This window comes from Typopeltis vanoorti, chromosome 17, assembly GCF_054136105.1.
Source record: "Typopeltis vanoorti isolate ZY-2024b chromosome 17, IOZ_Tvanoo_1.0, whole genome shotgun sequence".
Taxonomy (NCBI): domain Eukaryota; kingdom Metazoa; phylum Arthropoda; class Arachnida; order Uropygi; family Thelyphonidae; genus Typopeltis; species Typopeltis vanoorti.
The window spans coordinates 65,220,959-65,239,532 of NC_143565.1; the positions used below are offsets into that span (position 1 = coordinate 65,220,959).

At 35.8% G+C, this 18,574-nt stretch overlaps 1 protein-coding gene across 1 annotated transcript in view; it reads left to right on the top strand.

Moving 5' to 3' along the window:
* Positions 1–18,574, top strand: part of LOC150097449 (recombining binding protein suppressor of hairless-like) — a 419,037-nt gene that overhangs the window by 247,491 nt on the left and 152,972 nt on the right. The window contains exon 9 of the mRNA XM_090407702.1: positions 16,929–17,066. Coding sequence (XP_090263828.1) covers positions 16,929–17,066 — 138 coding nt within the window. The remainder of the gene's footprint in view (positions 1–16,928; positions 17,067–18,574) is intronic.

Consider the following 18,574-nt stretch of genomic DNA (forward strand, 5'->3'; position numbering starts at 1 on the left):
TTACAATTTAATGGAAGATGGGGTCAAAGCTGTATAACTGAGAGGAGACCTCCATAGCCTTTAAAGGAATGCAGAGAACCGACCAGGGTTTCTGACCTAATGTCCAATCCTCACCTTCTCGTGGTGCACCCTGTTGGGTATCTACCTGGATACTGAACAAACGAGGATGGGCTGGTAATTTGGGATTTAGCTGACCAAATTGTATTCCTATTGGCTTAAACCAAAATTCAAAATGATGGTACAATAAGACAAAATTTCATGCTGGCTGGGGCGTCGGCCGGTTAAACAAGGCCCCGTTGTTTTTGCCAGGGAAGCAGGATGAATATCGAAAAATCAGCTACTGGAAGAACAAATCTGTAAACACACCCCACTCAACACCACCAGAGTTAAAGATCAGTACTATCAACATAAGAAGCCTGAATGGCAAAGAAATGGAGCTAGGAATTAGATAAGTACCAGATCGACATAATAGGGGTGACTGAAACAAAAAAGACAAAAACTGGTGACATCTTTCTGAGCAATAAATACAAAATGTTATATTCAGGCAATGACAATCAAGGAAAAGAAGGAGTAGCCATAGTATCAAACACTAAATACGAGGCTAATCTTCTTGAATGGCAGGCAGTGTCAAGTAGAGTGATGTGGGCAAATATCAGAATGGGGAACTGGACAATGAGACTTATCTGTGCCTATGGTCCCACAGAAGTACTAAGGTAGAAGTGGAGGAATTTTTTGAGGCTCTAGAGAAAGCTACTGACATAATGAAAAAGGAAAAGTTGGTCCTTGTTGGGGATCTAAATAGCAGAGTAGGAAATGATTGTCAGACATACAAAAATATTTTGGAAAAATTTTGAGAAAACAGCAAAGCTAATAATAATGGCAAATACCTGTTGGATTTCTGCTCAGGACATGGACTGGTTATTACTAACACCATGTTCCAACATAAAAATGTGCAGAAATTAAAATGGAGAGAAGAGGCAAGGAATAAGAAAAGTCTCATGGACTAGGTTAATGCTGATCGTGATGTTTTCTCCCTGGTGCAAGACACCAGAGTGTACAGAGGATTTGAAATTGGAAGTGATCACTATTTAGTCTTGAGCAGGCTAAAATTGAATTTCATATTGAAAAGAAGAACATGTAAGAAAGTTTTGAAGCGAATAAAAGTTGAGCAGCTCTCAGATGTGAACTGTAGACTAAAATACACAAAGATTATTGAATTAAAAATGGAAGTGTTTGAGAACAGGAACCAAACCTTGGAGATTCAGTGGCAAGCCTTGAAGAAAACCCTGATCGATTCAAGCAGAGAGGCATGTGGTGAGGTTTTCTGCAAGGATAGAAAAATCAGAACTCCATGGTGGACACAGGAAGTTAAAGCGGCAGTGAAAGAAAAGAAGAAATCATATCAAAAGTTCCTGGCAAATAAGTCAGCTTGTGCTCTTAGAGAATACAGAGACGAATGTAAGAAAGCTAAACAGTGTGTAAAACTAGCTAAACAAAAGTCATGGGAGGACTTTGGCAAGAACATAAAAAAATAAATATCAAGAATGTGCAAAATATTTTGGAGGTTGTTGAAGAAGCTTAGAAATGGAGGAAAGTGTTTTCTAAAATGAGTTAGAGATGTTAAAGCTGACATGAAAACTGGAGAAAAAGATATTCTTGAAGCATGAAGTAATTACTTCGAAAAATTGCTGAATGAAACAAGCAGTGATAGCACAGTGGTAAAAGACACTCAACAGGCATACAATCAGTAGAAAAGCCATCAAAGGCTTGAAATGTGAAAAGGCAGCAGGAGTAGATGATATTCGACCACAAAATGCTGAAGTATAGTGGTATAAAAGTCTTACAGTGGCTGCACTGCATAGTTCAGAAAGCATGGCCAGAGAGAAGAATTCCTGATGATTGGAGTAGAGCTCTAATAGTATCCATATATATAAAAAGAAAAATGAAAAAAAAAATCAGCTAACGCCTTTTTATTCCTGTATACGGGAGTAGGAGAGGCCATTTAGCCCTGTCTAAATTTTGGAGACTGAGTGGGCAGTTCAGTCTCCACTGGTACCAATCAGAGATAGATGGCCCAAGGCTATCACTAATTAAGTGGTACACAGTGAAGAGAGATGGCTCAAATGTGCCGCCATCTCATCATCCCCCATATATAAAAATGGAAATAAAACTAAATGTGAGAATGACAGAGTTATTTCTCTACTGAGTGTTCATGGTAAGAATTATGGAAGTATACTTGAGAAACGGTTGAGAAGAATTGTCGAAGAAAATCTTAGTGAAGAACAAGCTGGATTCAGGCCAAATAGAGGCTGTCAGGATCAGATCTTCACTTTACGACATATAGTCAAGAAATCATGGGAATATAACAAAGATCTGTATTTAGGTTTTGTCGATTTGGAAAAGGCATATGACAAGGAGCCAAGAGAGAAGCTATTCAAAATGCTACAGTTGTATGGTATCAATGGGGCATTATATCAAGCAATACTTAGTCTTTATTTGAGTTGTAAGTCAGCAGTTAGAATTGAAGGAAGTACAAGGAGATGGTTTAATGTTAAATCTGGTGTCAGACAAGGATGTATATTATCACCTCTGTTATTCATTATCTATATGCATTGCATTATGAAGGAAAGTGGTATTTAACCTGACATCAAAATTGGAGATGTCAGTGTTAGCTCCTTGCCAATCTCCAATCCAATGCATTAATTTGCTGTCCAACCCTATCTGTTCCAATTTAAGTACCAGTTTCTCATATGACAATCTATCGAAAATCTTTGCAAAATCTAATTATACTAATATATGTATATGTATCCCCCGTGTTCAACACATTCGTCACCTTTGTCATAATAAGTAAACAAACTGCTAAAACACTATCTTCCTTTAGCAAACCCATGCTGTCCATTAAAGAGAATTTTGCTGCTGTTCTGAATACTTGCCCCCACTAGCTTCTCTAACACCTTGACCATAACTCCAAACAAGCTAATTGGCCTATAATTTGAAGCCCTCTTTCCACTCCATTTTTGGAACTTGGGCCAACCTAAGACTCATGTTAAAAAGATAGGTTAAATCTGTTATTATCCCAGAACATTCCCTCAAGGCATGCAGTGTAATGTAAACAAATGTAAACTTAATGTAAACAAAGTCATGGGACATGCCATCATGTCCCATGATTTTGTTTACATTAAGTTTACTCAGTTCTTCAGATACCTTGTGCTCACTCACCATCGGTGGTTTCTCCTGTATTCCCACTGCTCTCTAGTTCTACATTATATTGTAATCATAAGGATGGAATACTTTAATGAACTGCTCATTAAACACCTCTACTACATCCTCTTCAGTGTTTATCATTCTCTCATTATCACTGACCAACATCCTCCTCCCATAATCATTCTTCCTTGTGCTGGCCACATATCAAAAAAAGTTCCCTAGGGTTTCTTTTAGCCTCATTTGCTAACTGCTGCTCATACTGCGCTTTCTCTACCCTTACCAAGCAAGTCATCTTCCTTGTTTGTTCTTAATAATCCTTATGTAACTGATTATTGCCACTCATCTTGTGCCACCTCCACAATGCCTTTTTCTTCCGTCATCCATTTTACACCTTCCTTATATAGTCTCCTGATCTTTGGAATGCACTCAGTCATTGCTTCTGCCAGATACTTCCTGAACAGAGACCAAACAGCATTCATTTCCTTCCTCCAATTCCTCATTCCATGATATCACTACAAGCTGCCTCCTGAGTTTGTCATGATCATCTACCTTATAGTTCCACATATAACCCTTTCTCAGAAAAGTAATGAATTGGCTAGCCATCACAAAAGTGATCATTCCATGGTCATTTGCATCAACTGGAGGAAGATGTGACACTCATTTACAATGCGAGATAATCAAATCCAAGACACTCGATTCAGTGTGTAGCCTTTGTTGTATAGTGCTTAAGGTAGCTGTCCCTCAAAATCTCAAGAAATTCACTCTCTTTGTTTCCAGATGCTATTCCAGTCTATTTTTTTAATTGAAATCGCTTATAATGATCACCCTTTTCTTATTAGCCAGACCAATTTGCTTAAACATTTCCTTCACCCTGCCTTCCACATTACCAGTCTATAGCAACAACCTACTAAACATTTCATCCTGTCTGCCTCCACTTAACACCATACTGCTTCAAAACCACCATTTACTATTTGCTCCTTGCATCTACACCCTAGATGGGTACAACTTCACTGCAATCTTCAATATCACTCTTCCTTATCCTCCTTCCCTTTTGCCTTGTCTGTCTCCATGAAAGAATACATATCTCTCCATCCCTATTCTTATCAAAATGTCGTCCTCCTTCAACCATATCTCATTTATATCAATAGTTTTTGAGCAAATGTTAAAAGCTATGTTACAATTTCAATCCCCTTGTTTTGAATACTTCCAGCATTTGTCAACACACACACTAACTAATTTCTGTTTCTAAAATTACTCCCACTGATCCCCCACTTCTCGATGACCCCCCCCCCCCAATCCATTCCTGTCTCTCATCACTGATATTACACCCCCTCTAAAGACCTAAATGTCACCCCCATATCCTTGAATATCGTAATCCTTCTTGCACTCTCACACATCTACTCTGGGAACCATAATCATACTTTTCATGCATTGTTTTCTTATTCTCCCCCCGTTTCCCTGTCTGTCTTGTGTTACTTCTGTCTCATTCTCTTCACTCATGCCAATCACCTCTCCATTTGCAAAGTCTTCTACCTTACTCTCATGCTCTTCCACAAATACCTCTCGCTTCATAAAGTCTTTCATTCACTTCAGTCATTATCTCTTGCAGCAACAGTTTCTTCATCCGACTCACACCAAATCCATTTGAATATAGTACATCCCTTTCACACAGCTCTATCAATCCTTCAAATTCATCCCACACATTCATAATATGAACTCCTTTCTTCCCACACAACTCTACTAGCATAGCATTCACAATCTTTGCTTGCCTCCTCAAGTCATTACTATCATACCTGGACAACACGCTGACTACCTTACCTACCACACTGTTATCTTTTACTCTCCTTAACAGCCTCCTGACAGTCATCCTTGTTACCAGTTGTCGTGACGTGTTCTCTTGACGTTCGAATCCGCCATCTTGCTAAAAGTCACTTTCATAAAATAAAGGAAAACTAATTGCAAATTAATCACTGATCTAAGGGTAGAGAAATTTCTATTATACTGCGCCACTCTATCCTTAGATAAGTCTATATGAATTAGTAGGATTAATTCAGAATTAGTTAGCAGTCTTTTCACTCACTCAGGCCGATGGTATTTATTTTCTTTCCTTCTGGGATTCCCACTAGATCCGAATTTTTGTGAACGGTGCAATAAAAAGAAATTCAGGCAAACACAATATTTAAATTAACAAACAAAATATTTAATATATGGTTATATAACAATTACATAAATTCCACTTCTAAATATGACAAACCAGTCATGTTAGCATATCAAGTCAAGTCATTCATATTAATCCAATCTTTCAAACTTTCTCAAACAAATTCACAGTTTCAGAATCACAAAGTTTCTTTACTCAAATTATTACAATAGAATTTCTTATTTATTCAGTTTCCATGTATCTCTCAGCTACACTCTACGATTGACTCTTAACAGGCACTAACCAAATCTCAGCCTCGATGGTATGCTACAGTTAATGTTAGAAACAGCACGACGGAACTAATACTTAAATCTTCATACACTGAAATAAACTAATATGACTGTCCTTACCAGAAATAATCTTCAGTACTTCCAATATTTTGTGAGCACACTTTCAAATTGTATTTATCACACTTGCGAGACACTAAATAACTAAAACATTACTAATCGCGCTTCAAAAACTCCACATAACAACTATAAAGTACATTAATTATTCTTATTTTTCATTCATCAACTAGTTTAACTCCGTACAATTCCTTTTTTGGTAGTATAGAAATAAGTTGTAATTGTAGACTGACTGGATTTATTCAGAATTCTTCGTTGAATGTCCAGTTCTCTAATTATCCGATTACGGCAATAATTTCCTTTTATTACTACGACTGATTTTGCTTTCAGCCAACTATAAGATTCACTTATAAAAAAAAATATCTACTATACTCCTATCCTTAGGAATCTTTTAATTACTTCTACTTCTTTAGTTTACTTCCTTGCTACCTTATAGTTCCAAATTTCCGTTCCGACTCCCTGCTTACTACTACGTATCTATTTTCTCTTCTCCTCTACAAACGCTCCCTTCACACGCGCTCGTTTATTTCCACGCGTCTCTATGACAACCGATAGACGTAAACATTCTCGCGAATGTTACATTAGGTTATATAACTACATTCAGTTATTACATAACGTTAACTTTCATGAAAAGAATAAATAGAATATTTGCATTCCAATAAATGCGTAGTTAAATTACAAATATAAGTTCTTACAATATTGACAAAATAATAAATAAAACAGCTTAATAATATTTAATACAGACTCTATTTACCATTAAAACATTTCTTTGATTAAGCAATTAAATATTTGACATAATTAAGGTAGTTATATGATATCAATTACAATTTATGTTATTTACATCAAATAATATTTACAAATATAGTTCTTGTGACGGAAAGTCATGTTGGATTCTGAATCAAACAACATTTATTCTATTTTCTACATAATTAGAATCCAACACAGTCAAATCATTTTTGACAAATACCATTGCCAATTCTTTTGCTCGCATAATCCTTTTGTCCAGTGCTTCAATTATCCTGCACATTCTACTTCCTAGAAAACAAAACTTGTGCACGTTTTCACTCACCCCACTTTCTAATCATTGAATCCTCATATCGTCTGATATTTCTTTGAAATCTTTTGTCCCATTCTTCCTCATGCCAATGCAAATCCATAATTCTCCTCAGTTCATTTCTCATATGTTCAATCTCTTGCCTCATCTTTACCAACTCCATTTTCATTTCTTCAACTCCTTTCTCACTGCCAATTGCATTTTCACTTCCATGCACATCTGCTTTCTTATTGCTCAGCACACTGTCTTACCAATCACCATTGCTAACTCACTGCCGCTCACTACATCCACTGTCTTATCATTGCCATTCAAGAAAACAGCCATACTGTCAACTCCACTTACTCCCATAGCTACATCCATGATCTTTTGCCTGCTACTGCCCACATTAAATGATATCTCATAATCCATAAACATGCTACACTTCTTGCAACCCCAAACTCTCTCCGTCATCTCTTCTATTAATCTTCTCCATATAAACATCTTCAATCTCTCCCCAAGGATGTATGCACCCTTCACAGTATCTCACCATTTTTGAAAAATCCATTCTACTCACATTTGTCTTTTGTGCTGATCTATATTTTGCCATCGTTTTACTCATGCTCAGTGATTAATACAAGAAACACAAAGAAATTTAATAAATACAGAACTTTTATCCTTCTACACTGAGCACCCTACTGATCAAAGCTATCTTCTTCTTCTTCTCTTCCATCTAAGACGGGTTGAGTCTTCTCTTGAGCAGGATCTTCCAGTCCTTCTATTCCTTGCTGTTTTAAAAATGTTCTGCATCCCGAGATGTTCTTTATTAATTTCAGCCAGGTAATTCTTGGTCTTCCAGGTCTTCTTTTTTCAGTTGGAAAAGTATTGATTAGGACGTTAGGAAGTCTGTCTGCGTCCATGCGTACAGTGTGTCCAAACCATCTCAGTTGTTGTTTTCTAATTTTTTCTATTATTGTCTTTTTATACAATAGTTCTTGTCTGACTGTGATGTTTGTTTTCTTTTCTATCCAACTTGTTCTGTTTATTTTTCTTAAGCATTTCATTTCAAATGCCAGCAGTTTTTTCTCCTTTCTTTTTTTAACTGTCCACGCTTCTGCTCCATAGATAACGGTTGGTATAATTATTGCTTCATATAATTTGATTTTGGCTTGCTTAGATATCTTGTTTGTTTTCCAGATTTTCTGTAATATTCCCATGGTGGTCCATCCTATCGCTATTCTGTGTTTGATTGTTTTGAGTTCATCTATTGTTTCTGTTAGTTTTGATCCAAGGTATATGAAGTTGTCTATTTGTTCTATTTGTTCTCTGTTTAGGGTGGCTGAGACAGGTAGTTCTGTTCCTCCCTATTCTCATCATTTTTTTCTTTTGTATATTTATTGTCATGTCATATGTTTAAGAGGTTTCATTTAGCTTGTTTATCAACCTTTGTAATTCATTTGGGGTTCTTGCAATAAGGATGAGATCATCCGCATATTTGATATTATTTATGTTTAAACCATTCACATTGATTCCAGGCTCATTGTCTAATGCCTTCTTTACAACTTCATCTAGATATATGTTGAATAGGTATGGGGATAATGGGCATCTTTGCATTGCTCCTTTTTGGATCTCTATGGGTTCTGTTGTGAGTGTGTCTTTTTTAATTATTGCATTTGTCTTAGAGTAATATTTTATCAGAAACTGTATTATATATTTGTCTATTCCTTTTTCAGAGTTATCACACAACAATATTTAAATAATTAATTATTACTATTGTAACACAGTTTTAAAATTTAAACTTATCCCTTCACAGCAAACTCGATGAACAGAGGCTCTCCTTCTCCACCTAGTGGCTAAGTTAATATGTCACTGCTTCTACTTCATGCGATTTAAGCAACAAAAATTGTCTATTTTCAGAGTTCAAGAATTATATGTATGTTTGATTTTCTCTACCAAATAGTATTGTGTCCTGCAAATATTTCAGGCTGCTTCATCATTTGTACAAGAAATATCATGCAAAAATGCTAGTAAACAATAAATTACATGATAACCACAGTAATTAACTTTAATGAAATGAAAGTACATATATTTCATACTGCAAATAACAGTACATCATCAGTGTGTAGACACAAGCAAATGAAAGGAACGGGAATACAAGGTACATACAGCAATCAGTGGTTTACCAATTAAAACTGTTGCCGTATGCTAGAAATTAATATTATTAAAACTATTTTTGATAGTTACGTAAGATAAGAATCTCCCCAATTTTTTTTTTTTTTTTTGGTGGTGGTGGGGGGGGGGGCAATCATTCTGATTCAGATTTGACTGATGTAAAAGGGCTTCGCAACTTTCTTGGAAAAGATGTTCATATATGAAGCTTGTCTTCTCCATAGAAGTAGGTTTAAACACTGGATACTGTGTTTAATGTCAATACCATGTTGTGCCAGACCAGACTTTTGAGGGTTCATGTATTCAATATAATATTGATGTTCATTAATTCTTTTTTCCACAGAATGGTCTGTCTGCCCAAAGTATGTTAGATTACATTCACAAAGTATCTAGTAAATGGCAGTTAACGATAGAGGTGAGAGTTTGTCTTTTGTAGATGGCAATAGATGAGAAATTTTGTTGATAGGAAAATGTGGGAATGAGATAATACTTCTTCAGAATGCTACCAATCTTTTCAGATATGTAAAAGCTTTAAATACGTGGCATTCACCTATTTAAAGCTCCTGTATGATAGAACTTACGGATCTGACAGCTGGGTCAGAAGTAAAACACTTAACCAAAGACTAGAGACTACAGATATGAGAGTCCGCAGAAAGATTAGAGGCATGAACAGATGGCATCAATGGCAATATCATATTAAAAACGAGGATATTAGGAAAGAACTTGACATTGTCAGCATCCAGGAATGCTGACAATGTCAAGTTCGTTAGCAGAGCTAATCTCAGGTGGTATGGTTACTTAAATAGAATGGGCGATGAAAAATTAGCAAAACAAGTTCTCTGCCAGGTTGGCAGGAAAACGACCCAGAGGAAGACCAAGATATAGCTGGATTGATACGATACAAAGTGCCTTAGAAGATAGAAATATAAGATCTGATAATGTATGAGTCTTGACAAGCAACAGACTGATTTGGAGGAAAATTGTAGATAGGGAATTAGTAATGATGTAAATTTTTCATGTAGTACTATCATATACTGTACACCCCTTGAGGGTACATGGCAGGAATTTGATGATGATGATGTATGATAGAACAGTATGAAAATATTGCTATTTGACAATAACCCCATGATTTGAACAGACATCTAACAACATACTTACCATCATTAGCCTTGGTTTTTTTCTTCTGCATTTTCCAAGAATATATCTGTAGGGATGTGATTTATTTTCCAATATTCTATTTGAGTCTCCTCAAATAACTGGTTTTTCATTTAAGTTAGCTGCCCTAGCTAATGACTTAAAGAATTCTTTTAATTCTTCTGTACTAGAATCTTCAATGTGAGCATATGCAGAAACAAGTAACATTTTCCACTTTTCCATTCTGAAACCTGTAGCACTCTACTTAAAACTGCCATCAATGGAGGTAGATATTCTCACATGCACAAAGCAAATCAAACTGTGATTTAAAATCATTAAATACACCCACATTTCACCACACTCTGAGGTAATGCATTCCACTCGCCATGCAAAGGACCTGCTACTTATTCCCTTGCTCCACCCTTCTTATATGTACAGTTTCCATGATGGCCTCTTATTCTACCCTGACTCCCATTCTGTGAAAAATGTTTCTTCCATGTTGACACAGTAACAATCAAAGCTCCATCTCCTCCTATTCACGAGGTTCTGAAAATTGCATTTCTCAATCTATCTTCATACTCTAATTCTAAAGACCAGATATCCACTTAGTCATCTTCTCTGCACCCTTTCTAATAGATTCTTATCTGCATTAACACCAGGTGACCAAATTGTATGCAAATCATATAATCCATATGAGGTCTGTTTAATACTTTATACAAGGAACTATTATTATTTTTATTGTTATTATTATTCAGGCCTCCATGGACTCAAGAGACTCATCACGAGAGGTCCTTCCTAGGAAAAACAAAGTATCATACCACTCCTTGAACTCATTGACCGTTCTTACTCTCACCACTCTGTTAGGCAATGCATTCCACGATTCCACCACCCTCCATGCAAAAAATCCACTCTTCAACCCCCCCCCCCCCCCCCGCTCATAGCTTCCTTTCGTACTTTCCAGAGATGGTCCGTTGTCATTGCTCTTTCCCACTGCTCCACCAGTGAGAGAACTCCCCAGTGTCCACCCTGTAACTGCCTCTCTACAGTTTAAACTCTCGATCATAACACCTCTCCTTCTTCTATCCACCAAACTCTGCAGTCTACATTCCCTCAGATCATCATCATCATCATCATCAAATTCCTGCCACATACCCCTCAATGGGTGTGCAGGATATGATAGTACTACATGAAAAATTTCCATCATTACTAACTTTCTATCTACAATTTTCCTCCAAATCAGTCTGTTACTTGTCAAGACACATTATCAGATCTTATATTCCTATTGTCTAAGGCATTTTTTACCATATCAATCCACCTATATCTTGGTCTTCTCTGGGTTATTTTCCTGCTGACCTGGGGGGGGGGGTGTAACCTATAGTATGAGAGAAACCTCTAATACCTTAGAATTAAGATGCCACAGGTTTAGAACTTTGTGTAAGTGGGATTCACATCAAAAATAAATAAATACAAATTGAAAGAAGCAACCAGGCAGAGCACTGTGGCACACCACTGGTCATCTTCATTTTCTTAGGCTTTATTTACTCTGCCATATTCGTACTTTATGCAATATGATATTAATGACGAATATCTTAACCTGAGGAGGCTCTTAACCTGAGCCTCCATAGCTCAGTTACTACAGACTGAGGTTGGAAAGACCTGGGTTCGATTCCCATCCATGATGTGAGGGACCTTTATCTGGTTTCTTTCAATGAAATGTGAGTTAGTCAGTCTCATACAGAAGTAGAAGGTTTTTTCACCTGGAAACTTGTTTTTTTTTTTTTTTTTTGTGTCCCCCAGAACAGCAAACCTGCCTCGTGAACACATACAGATTACAGTCAGGAATACTTAAGAAATGGTCCCTGCCAGCCATAGGCCTGATTCGTCAACTATGCTGGTCCTGAGCCCGGATAAAAATAGGGGGGGGGGGATTTGAGGCTCATGGCCATTGTATCATCATACGAAATAAATTAAATAAAAAAAATAACAAAAAAGTGGTGAAATCTAATAACACTGTACCCATTTCCTGTTTCCACTGAGAAGTAATTTGACTATAAAATGCAAACAGATTACCAAGATCTATTAACAAAGCATTGAATCTTTGTCCATTCACTCCTGAATCAGATATTAATCCAATTATTAAGACCATAGTCACTGCTCTGATATAATGATTAAGCTGTAATTTGTTCTATCTATATTGCATAAACTTTTCCAGTTGGATTATCTGCTTTTCTTTCAACTTCTTCAGATTTCTGTCTGAGTGACAACTAAAATCTAATAACACTGCATCCATTAACATTTAGTTCACTCAAGCATTTCCTTATATGTATTAAAACTCTACATCAAGATTTTACATCTGTAAAACCTTCAGCACAAGCAATGTTGTCCAGAAAGGGTCTTCTGGAAAACTCATTATCTTTGGCTTTCAGACCTACTCTGACTGCTTAATCTTGCAAATCATCGATTTCTGTCACATGCTGTTTCCATAGCTACTTCTGGGTGTTCTGTTCTGTTCTAATAAACTGGTGTTCATCATTCTCTACTTTTCTATAATCTTGCAGAAACATATGGGGAAGATGGCGAAAATCTATCTACAATCTGACTATAAAACTACAGAACAAGCACCTGCTCCTCTTTAATTTCATCTATCTCTCTGACAGAATCTGCACTTTGACATATCCAGGAGAGCATAAAAACAGATACTAATGTACTATAGGTTTACAATCTTTTGTGGATAGGACTCACATAAAAAGTTAACATCTGTCTTGAGGAACATATATGTGTGTGTGTGCATGTGTAAATATGCTTCATTCGTTATGGCATGTCACAGTGAGCAAGTCATGCAGTGAGCATCTCTGCACACAACAAAGAATAGAAGAAAGCTACAGCACCATGTGAAAGTCATTACAGACTTGTCTGAGGAGATATTGTTTTCAGAGTTAACATTAATTAGAAATGATGTACTCCCTGAACTTCAATAAGTAGTAAAGTTATATCAGTTTATACAACATTTGAAAATTGCTTTACACCCACTGGTAACAGACTACCTTATATCCAGCTTCAGAATTCATTTAAAAATTAAAATGAAGCTTACTAAAATGATACTAGAATTTTTTAATCTTTAAAGGTACCTGTGGCATGACTATATCTTGCAAAATTTCATACGGCTACGCACTCTTGTAAGAGATGTTACCAGGCATCTTCCACACCCGTCCATATGCTCAGTAGAGGGTGTTGTTACACCCTGATACCTTCACTATGTGGAATTTCCAGTTATCATGGTGTAACATGAAAATAAAAATAAAATAAAACTCCTGTATAAAAGCTAATAGATGAATTGTTTAAAAGAAAGAAAAATATTCTTGCATCCAAGTAAAATATATATATAAAAAAAAGGTGTTTGTTGAACTATCTAATAAAAGAAGGAATAAATTACAGTTGTGATAAAAAAAAAATTAACTAAGTAAAACAGAAAAGATTAGTCATAAGGAATTATATGTGAGAGGCTAGAGATTAAAATGTTAAGCAAATTCTTAGAAAATTTGGAAGGGGGATTAATTTAGAGGCTAGCAAAAGAAAAACAATAGACTATCACTCAGAGTCAATTCCCGAATTGAGACGTCGTCACGTGTGAGTCACGGGCTCGCCGACCAAAGGATGTTTGGCAGAAAAACGCCACCCTAATTGGTCGGTGAAGTCGAATCAAGTAAGGGGCAGAGAAAAGAAATTAAAGAAGGTGCCGTTAGGGGTCAAGGTATAAAAGGGTTAGACCCCCCCCAAACGAGGCCTTTTTCCGGATAGTTTCTTCACGAGCTCCTTCGTATAGGTTTCACGTGGTTTTCTTGAGTGGCAGGATTGGAGTCAATCTCCATCGTCACAACAAGGAAACAAAAGTGAGCGGGATTTCGATTCTATATTTCCTATGGTAAGAAACGGGGAATGCCATTTAGCCAAAGGAAAGAAGGTATTGTCTAAGTGTTTCATCATCCAGTGACAATTACGAGAAAGGGAAATCTGTAAAGAAGTCGATGTCCACGTGGCAAGTTTCACAGCCATGGTATAGATGATTCTAAAGTGTGTTATTAATTCAAGAATGAAAAGATAAGATCGTGTAAGCACAGTTTAATGCCAAAAGAACTTAGGGGTAACAGATTATAGGAGAGATCATACCAGGATAGTTCAATCGGAAAAAGGTAGAGGCCAACATAGAAAACTCAAGAGAAAAAGGTACTGTAAAAATCTCGTGTTAACTGAAAATCGTCTGTAATTGTAATCATTATTCTATTACTGAACTGTTGAAGAGACTAAGGAAATTTATACTAGGACTTTGGTACATGACTGATTATAATGAAAATATACTTGTTAATATTAATATTATATAAGTAATTCATGTGTCCTGAGAATTATGCATGTGTATTGTAATGTATAGGAAAGTTTTAAATGTCAAAGTTATGTGTTAACACAGTGAAAGGATAATTTAATCTACATAGTTTTAAATAGTTAAATAGAGTGAGTTGATCACATATGTCCAGGTGCTACAGCATATAGTATATTCAGACTAATATAGGGTTAACTAAGGTGTTAATTAGATCTGGGATTATACATATGATTTTATGTGTTGAATTTGTTATGGCGGCATGATCGTAATACCCATATAGGATCATAGCCAAATTACTTGTGATAAGCTAATGTTATTTTGTAAATGTTTTCTTAGTATTGAGTTGAGTTATATATATTAATTGAATTGTACCATGCTAATGAGTTTAATAAACCTTTGTTCATTGATAATACAGTTGTCTGAAATTGCTGCCCAATGCACCACTTGAAAAACGTACGAACCTAATCACGCGGGAAATTAATGTGTTAAAAACGAGATAAAGTGTCACGACTGCAATATTGTTTCACATTCAGACATATTTTAGTAATTGCTCCTTGTTTTTGTATTTAATAACTCAAACCAAATGTCCCAAAAAGCGCAGTATAATATAAATATTGGGGACACTAAGGGGAGAAATAGCTTAAATATTTGTATTTTGGGGTGATATCTCGTACATAGATAAAAGTTGAATATAGATAAGCAGAATTTCACTAGATAGAATAATAATCATAAATTGGGACACAACAGTGTAGCTTGATTTGTCACTTCATAACACATCTTCCAAGCCTCCACATCTCACTGTACATGCTCAATGTAACACCAAAATTGTTACATTGAGCATGTACAGTGATGCTGCATGCTGGTTTAGGTAATGTGGGGCTTGCATATTATAGTCCTACCATGGAAATGCATGTCGTGAGCCTCAGTTCTGAATTCATTTGTGCAGATCCATGTTCCAGTTGATGCCCAGAACTTTGAATTCAATGTGTTAGCTGATGAATGGCGGTTTTTGCAAATTATTGTTTGTAGTACTCTACAGTCATGTTCTTTGAGTGGTTGGTCATCCACTTTGGGTAGCACTTGCAGTTGACTCCCTGTGCCTCGATCTCAGTATGATATCACTGATTGTTGACCTGGTATGGCCCAATTTGTCAACAATTTGCTGAACAGATAAGCCTGCAACATGGCATCCTATCATAATGCCTCTTTCAAACTCTGCCAGTTCCCCTTCTCGCAGCCATTTCAGCTGGACACAGTGCAACTGTGTCCAGGTGAAATGTCTGTAATTTGTTCTATCTATATTGCACCAACTTTTCCAGTTGGATTATCTGCTTTTCTTTCAACTTTTTTCCCACCAGAGGTCATGCCAATAGTTGTAACGGTCAGTAACTTTAGCATGGCATGTAGATTGTAGTGTAGCTTGTTTCTTTGTATATATGTGTATACTCCAGATGATGACCTTAATGTGAAGGTTGAAACGTCGAGTGTCTATTTTGGTTTATATTAAACTAAAGATTTACTCTAACACGGTAGTTGTTTCTATAATTTGCATAATATATTCTGATCACTGTATAAGCATGAAGGAAAGGATAGTTATTTCATTGTATTTTGAATAGAAATGATTTGCTTAAAGATATTTTGTGCTGCATTAATATAAGAAAAGAAAAAATCAACCAGACAATAAAAAAAAATAGTCAAAAGATATGAAAAAACTGTTTCCTGCTTAAGGTGGAAATTTGCTTTACACGGATTTCTTGGAATACATCCTTCATGTAAAATGGGGTTACCTGTAATGGTTTGCTTGTACATAAGATGTTATGTATGTATTTACCTGCTATTGCTTATTACCTTGTGTACCACTTTAACTTGTAATGGTGCAATATGACCTTTGCTGTCCTGGTGTCAGTATATCCAAACCAAACCAAACTCTGCAATAACAATATCCTTGGAGTCTTTGAAAAGGCATAGAAGTGGAGGAAAGAGCACCACACGGGAATCAGAAACGATACACTAAACTGAAGGTAAAAATATCCTGGATGTCTTGAGTAACCATAAAATAATATTAAATGCAATAAACAGAGGTAGAAATGTCTATGAGACTTCTTTATGGTACTTACAGTTGACAGAAGCTATCTGAAATGTGGAAAGGGAGCCAGAGTAGATGATATTTGAACAGAAATGATCAGATATAGAAACATGAAAATTTTACAGTCACTCTACTGATTCAGAATGCTTGGTTGGAAGGTTGAATTTTAAATGATTGGAATAGAGCTATTATTGTACTTGTACTCTATTGAGCATTATAGTTAAGTAAAGATTTATGCAAGCAGTGATATTAACCTGAGCATATTTATTATTATATTATATTACTATTTATGATTATATTTTCTTAGCCTCTCAAAAGGAGGCTAAGAAAATATAATCATAAATGTATCACTTATATTTGTGATCTAATGTAACTTTATTCTTTTGTAGTGTGCATAGCATCGGGATCAAGAGTAGCATTATTTAACCGATTAAGATCCCAGACAGTTAGTACTAGATATTTGCATGTGGAGAATGCAAACTTTCATGCTAGTTCTACACAATGGGGAGCTTTTACAATACATTTGTGTAAGTATATACATTTTTTTCAAGTATGATTGGTATTTACAGAGCTCTAAGAAAACTTGTAATAAACATTTTATTCATCAGATTATCAATAGTTTTAGTAAATAACTGTCACACAGGTTATTTCATTCCTTCCAGTGGAATTAGTCTCATGGAAAGCGACAGGAATTTTTTTTGGATCGTAGTGTAATGGCCTGATTTATGATATTTAGAGTACTCAAAATGCCTTCTTAACAGTTGATTCAGGTTGCTGAACAAATGGAGGCCACTAGGAGGTTTTGTAATATATGGGATGCAAGACCATTCTCCATCTCATTCCAGCTAATTCCTTCTATCATAATGCAAACAGCATGAGGTCTCTTATTATCTTGATGCAGACAAGTTGTAAACATAGCTTTCTTAGAGGATGTGAAGATTTCTTAGATTCATGAAGCTTTGATGTTTTGCCCATATCTTTTGTATCCATAATTTCATTCCTGTTTCGTCCATGCAGCCTTTATCTTGAACGTGGATAATAACGGCAAGAGGAATTTCATCTCTCAGTAATGTTTTTCTCTTCAAGATTAACATGAGGGGTAGTTTTGTTCAGTCCGCACAACAAGCTAAAACTGCAGTGCAGTGAGTTTTTTCGTGACCTGTTGTTTTGATCACTATTGATTTAGTGCCTTTTGAATCTACTGTCCGATTTGAAGGAACATCAAAAGTTAGAGGCACTTCATCCATGTTCGCAATTTGATTACACTCAAAGTTAAATTTCCTTCTCGCTATGACAAATCTATGGAATTCTATAATTTTAGCTTCATAGTCAGCCGGCATTTTTTGGGCTAGAGTAGTTTTTGTACGCATGCATAACCAGTGTCTTTTCATAAATCTAAAGCACCAAGACAGTGATCCAGTAAAATCTAAAATTCCACTAGCAGTCACCCATCGTTTCGCTTCAAAAATTATCATTTTCGTAGAAACAGATATTCCAATCTTGCGATGATTTGTTACCCAATTTTTCATTTGTACTTCTAATTCTGGCCATTTTTCTAGGTGTGAACGAAATGTTTTCTTGTGTTTACATAGCAGTTTTAATTGTTCCTCTTGTTTTCTCCACTCGCAAACCATTTTTTCTGTTGGAGGTGGATCAAAATGTCTTTCTGCTACTCTGTTTCCATATTGTTTTGGATAATTTATCACATTTAATTTATAACTCACATTATATTAAAGTCTTCTTTGTTTTACACTTATTTTTTCTAATTTTAAGATAAAAATTTTAACAACTTATAAAAAATAATTCAAATGAACCATACAAAAGCATATATGTTTACACACCAATGACTATTGACGCTCTAAATCGGTAATTCACCCACATGCAGCGAGATAACTTAGGTACCCACCTTCAGTGGCGTACTTACTAATTTTATTAACATATTGCACCAGTAATTGAACTTCGCTAACAGCTTCAGTACAGTGTAAAGATTCATATTTTAATGTTACCTTCGGACCATAAGATGCACCCCAATTTT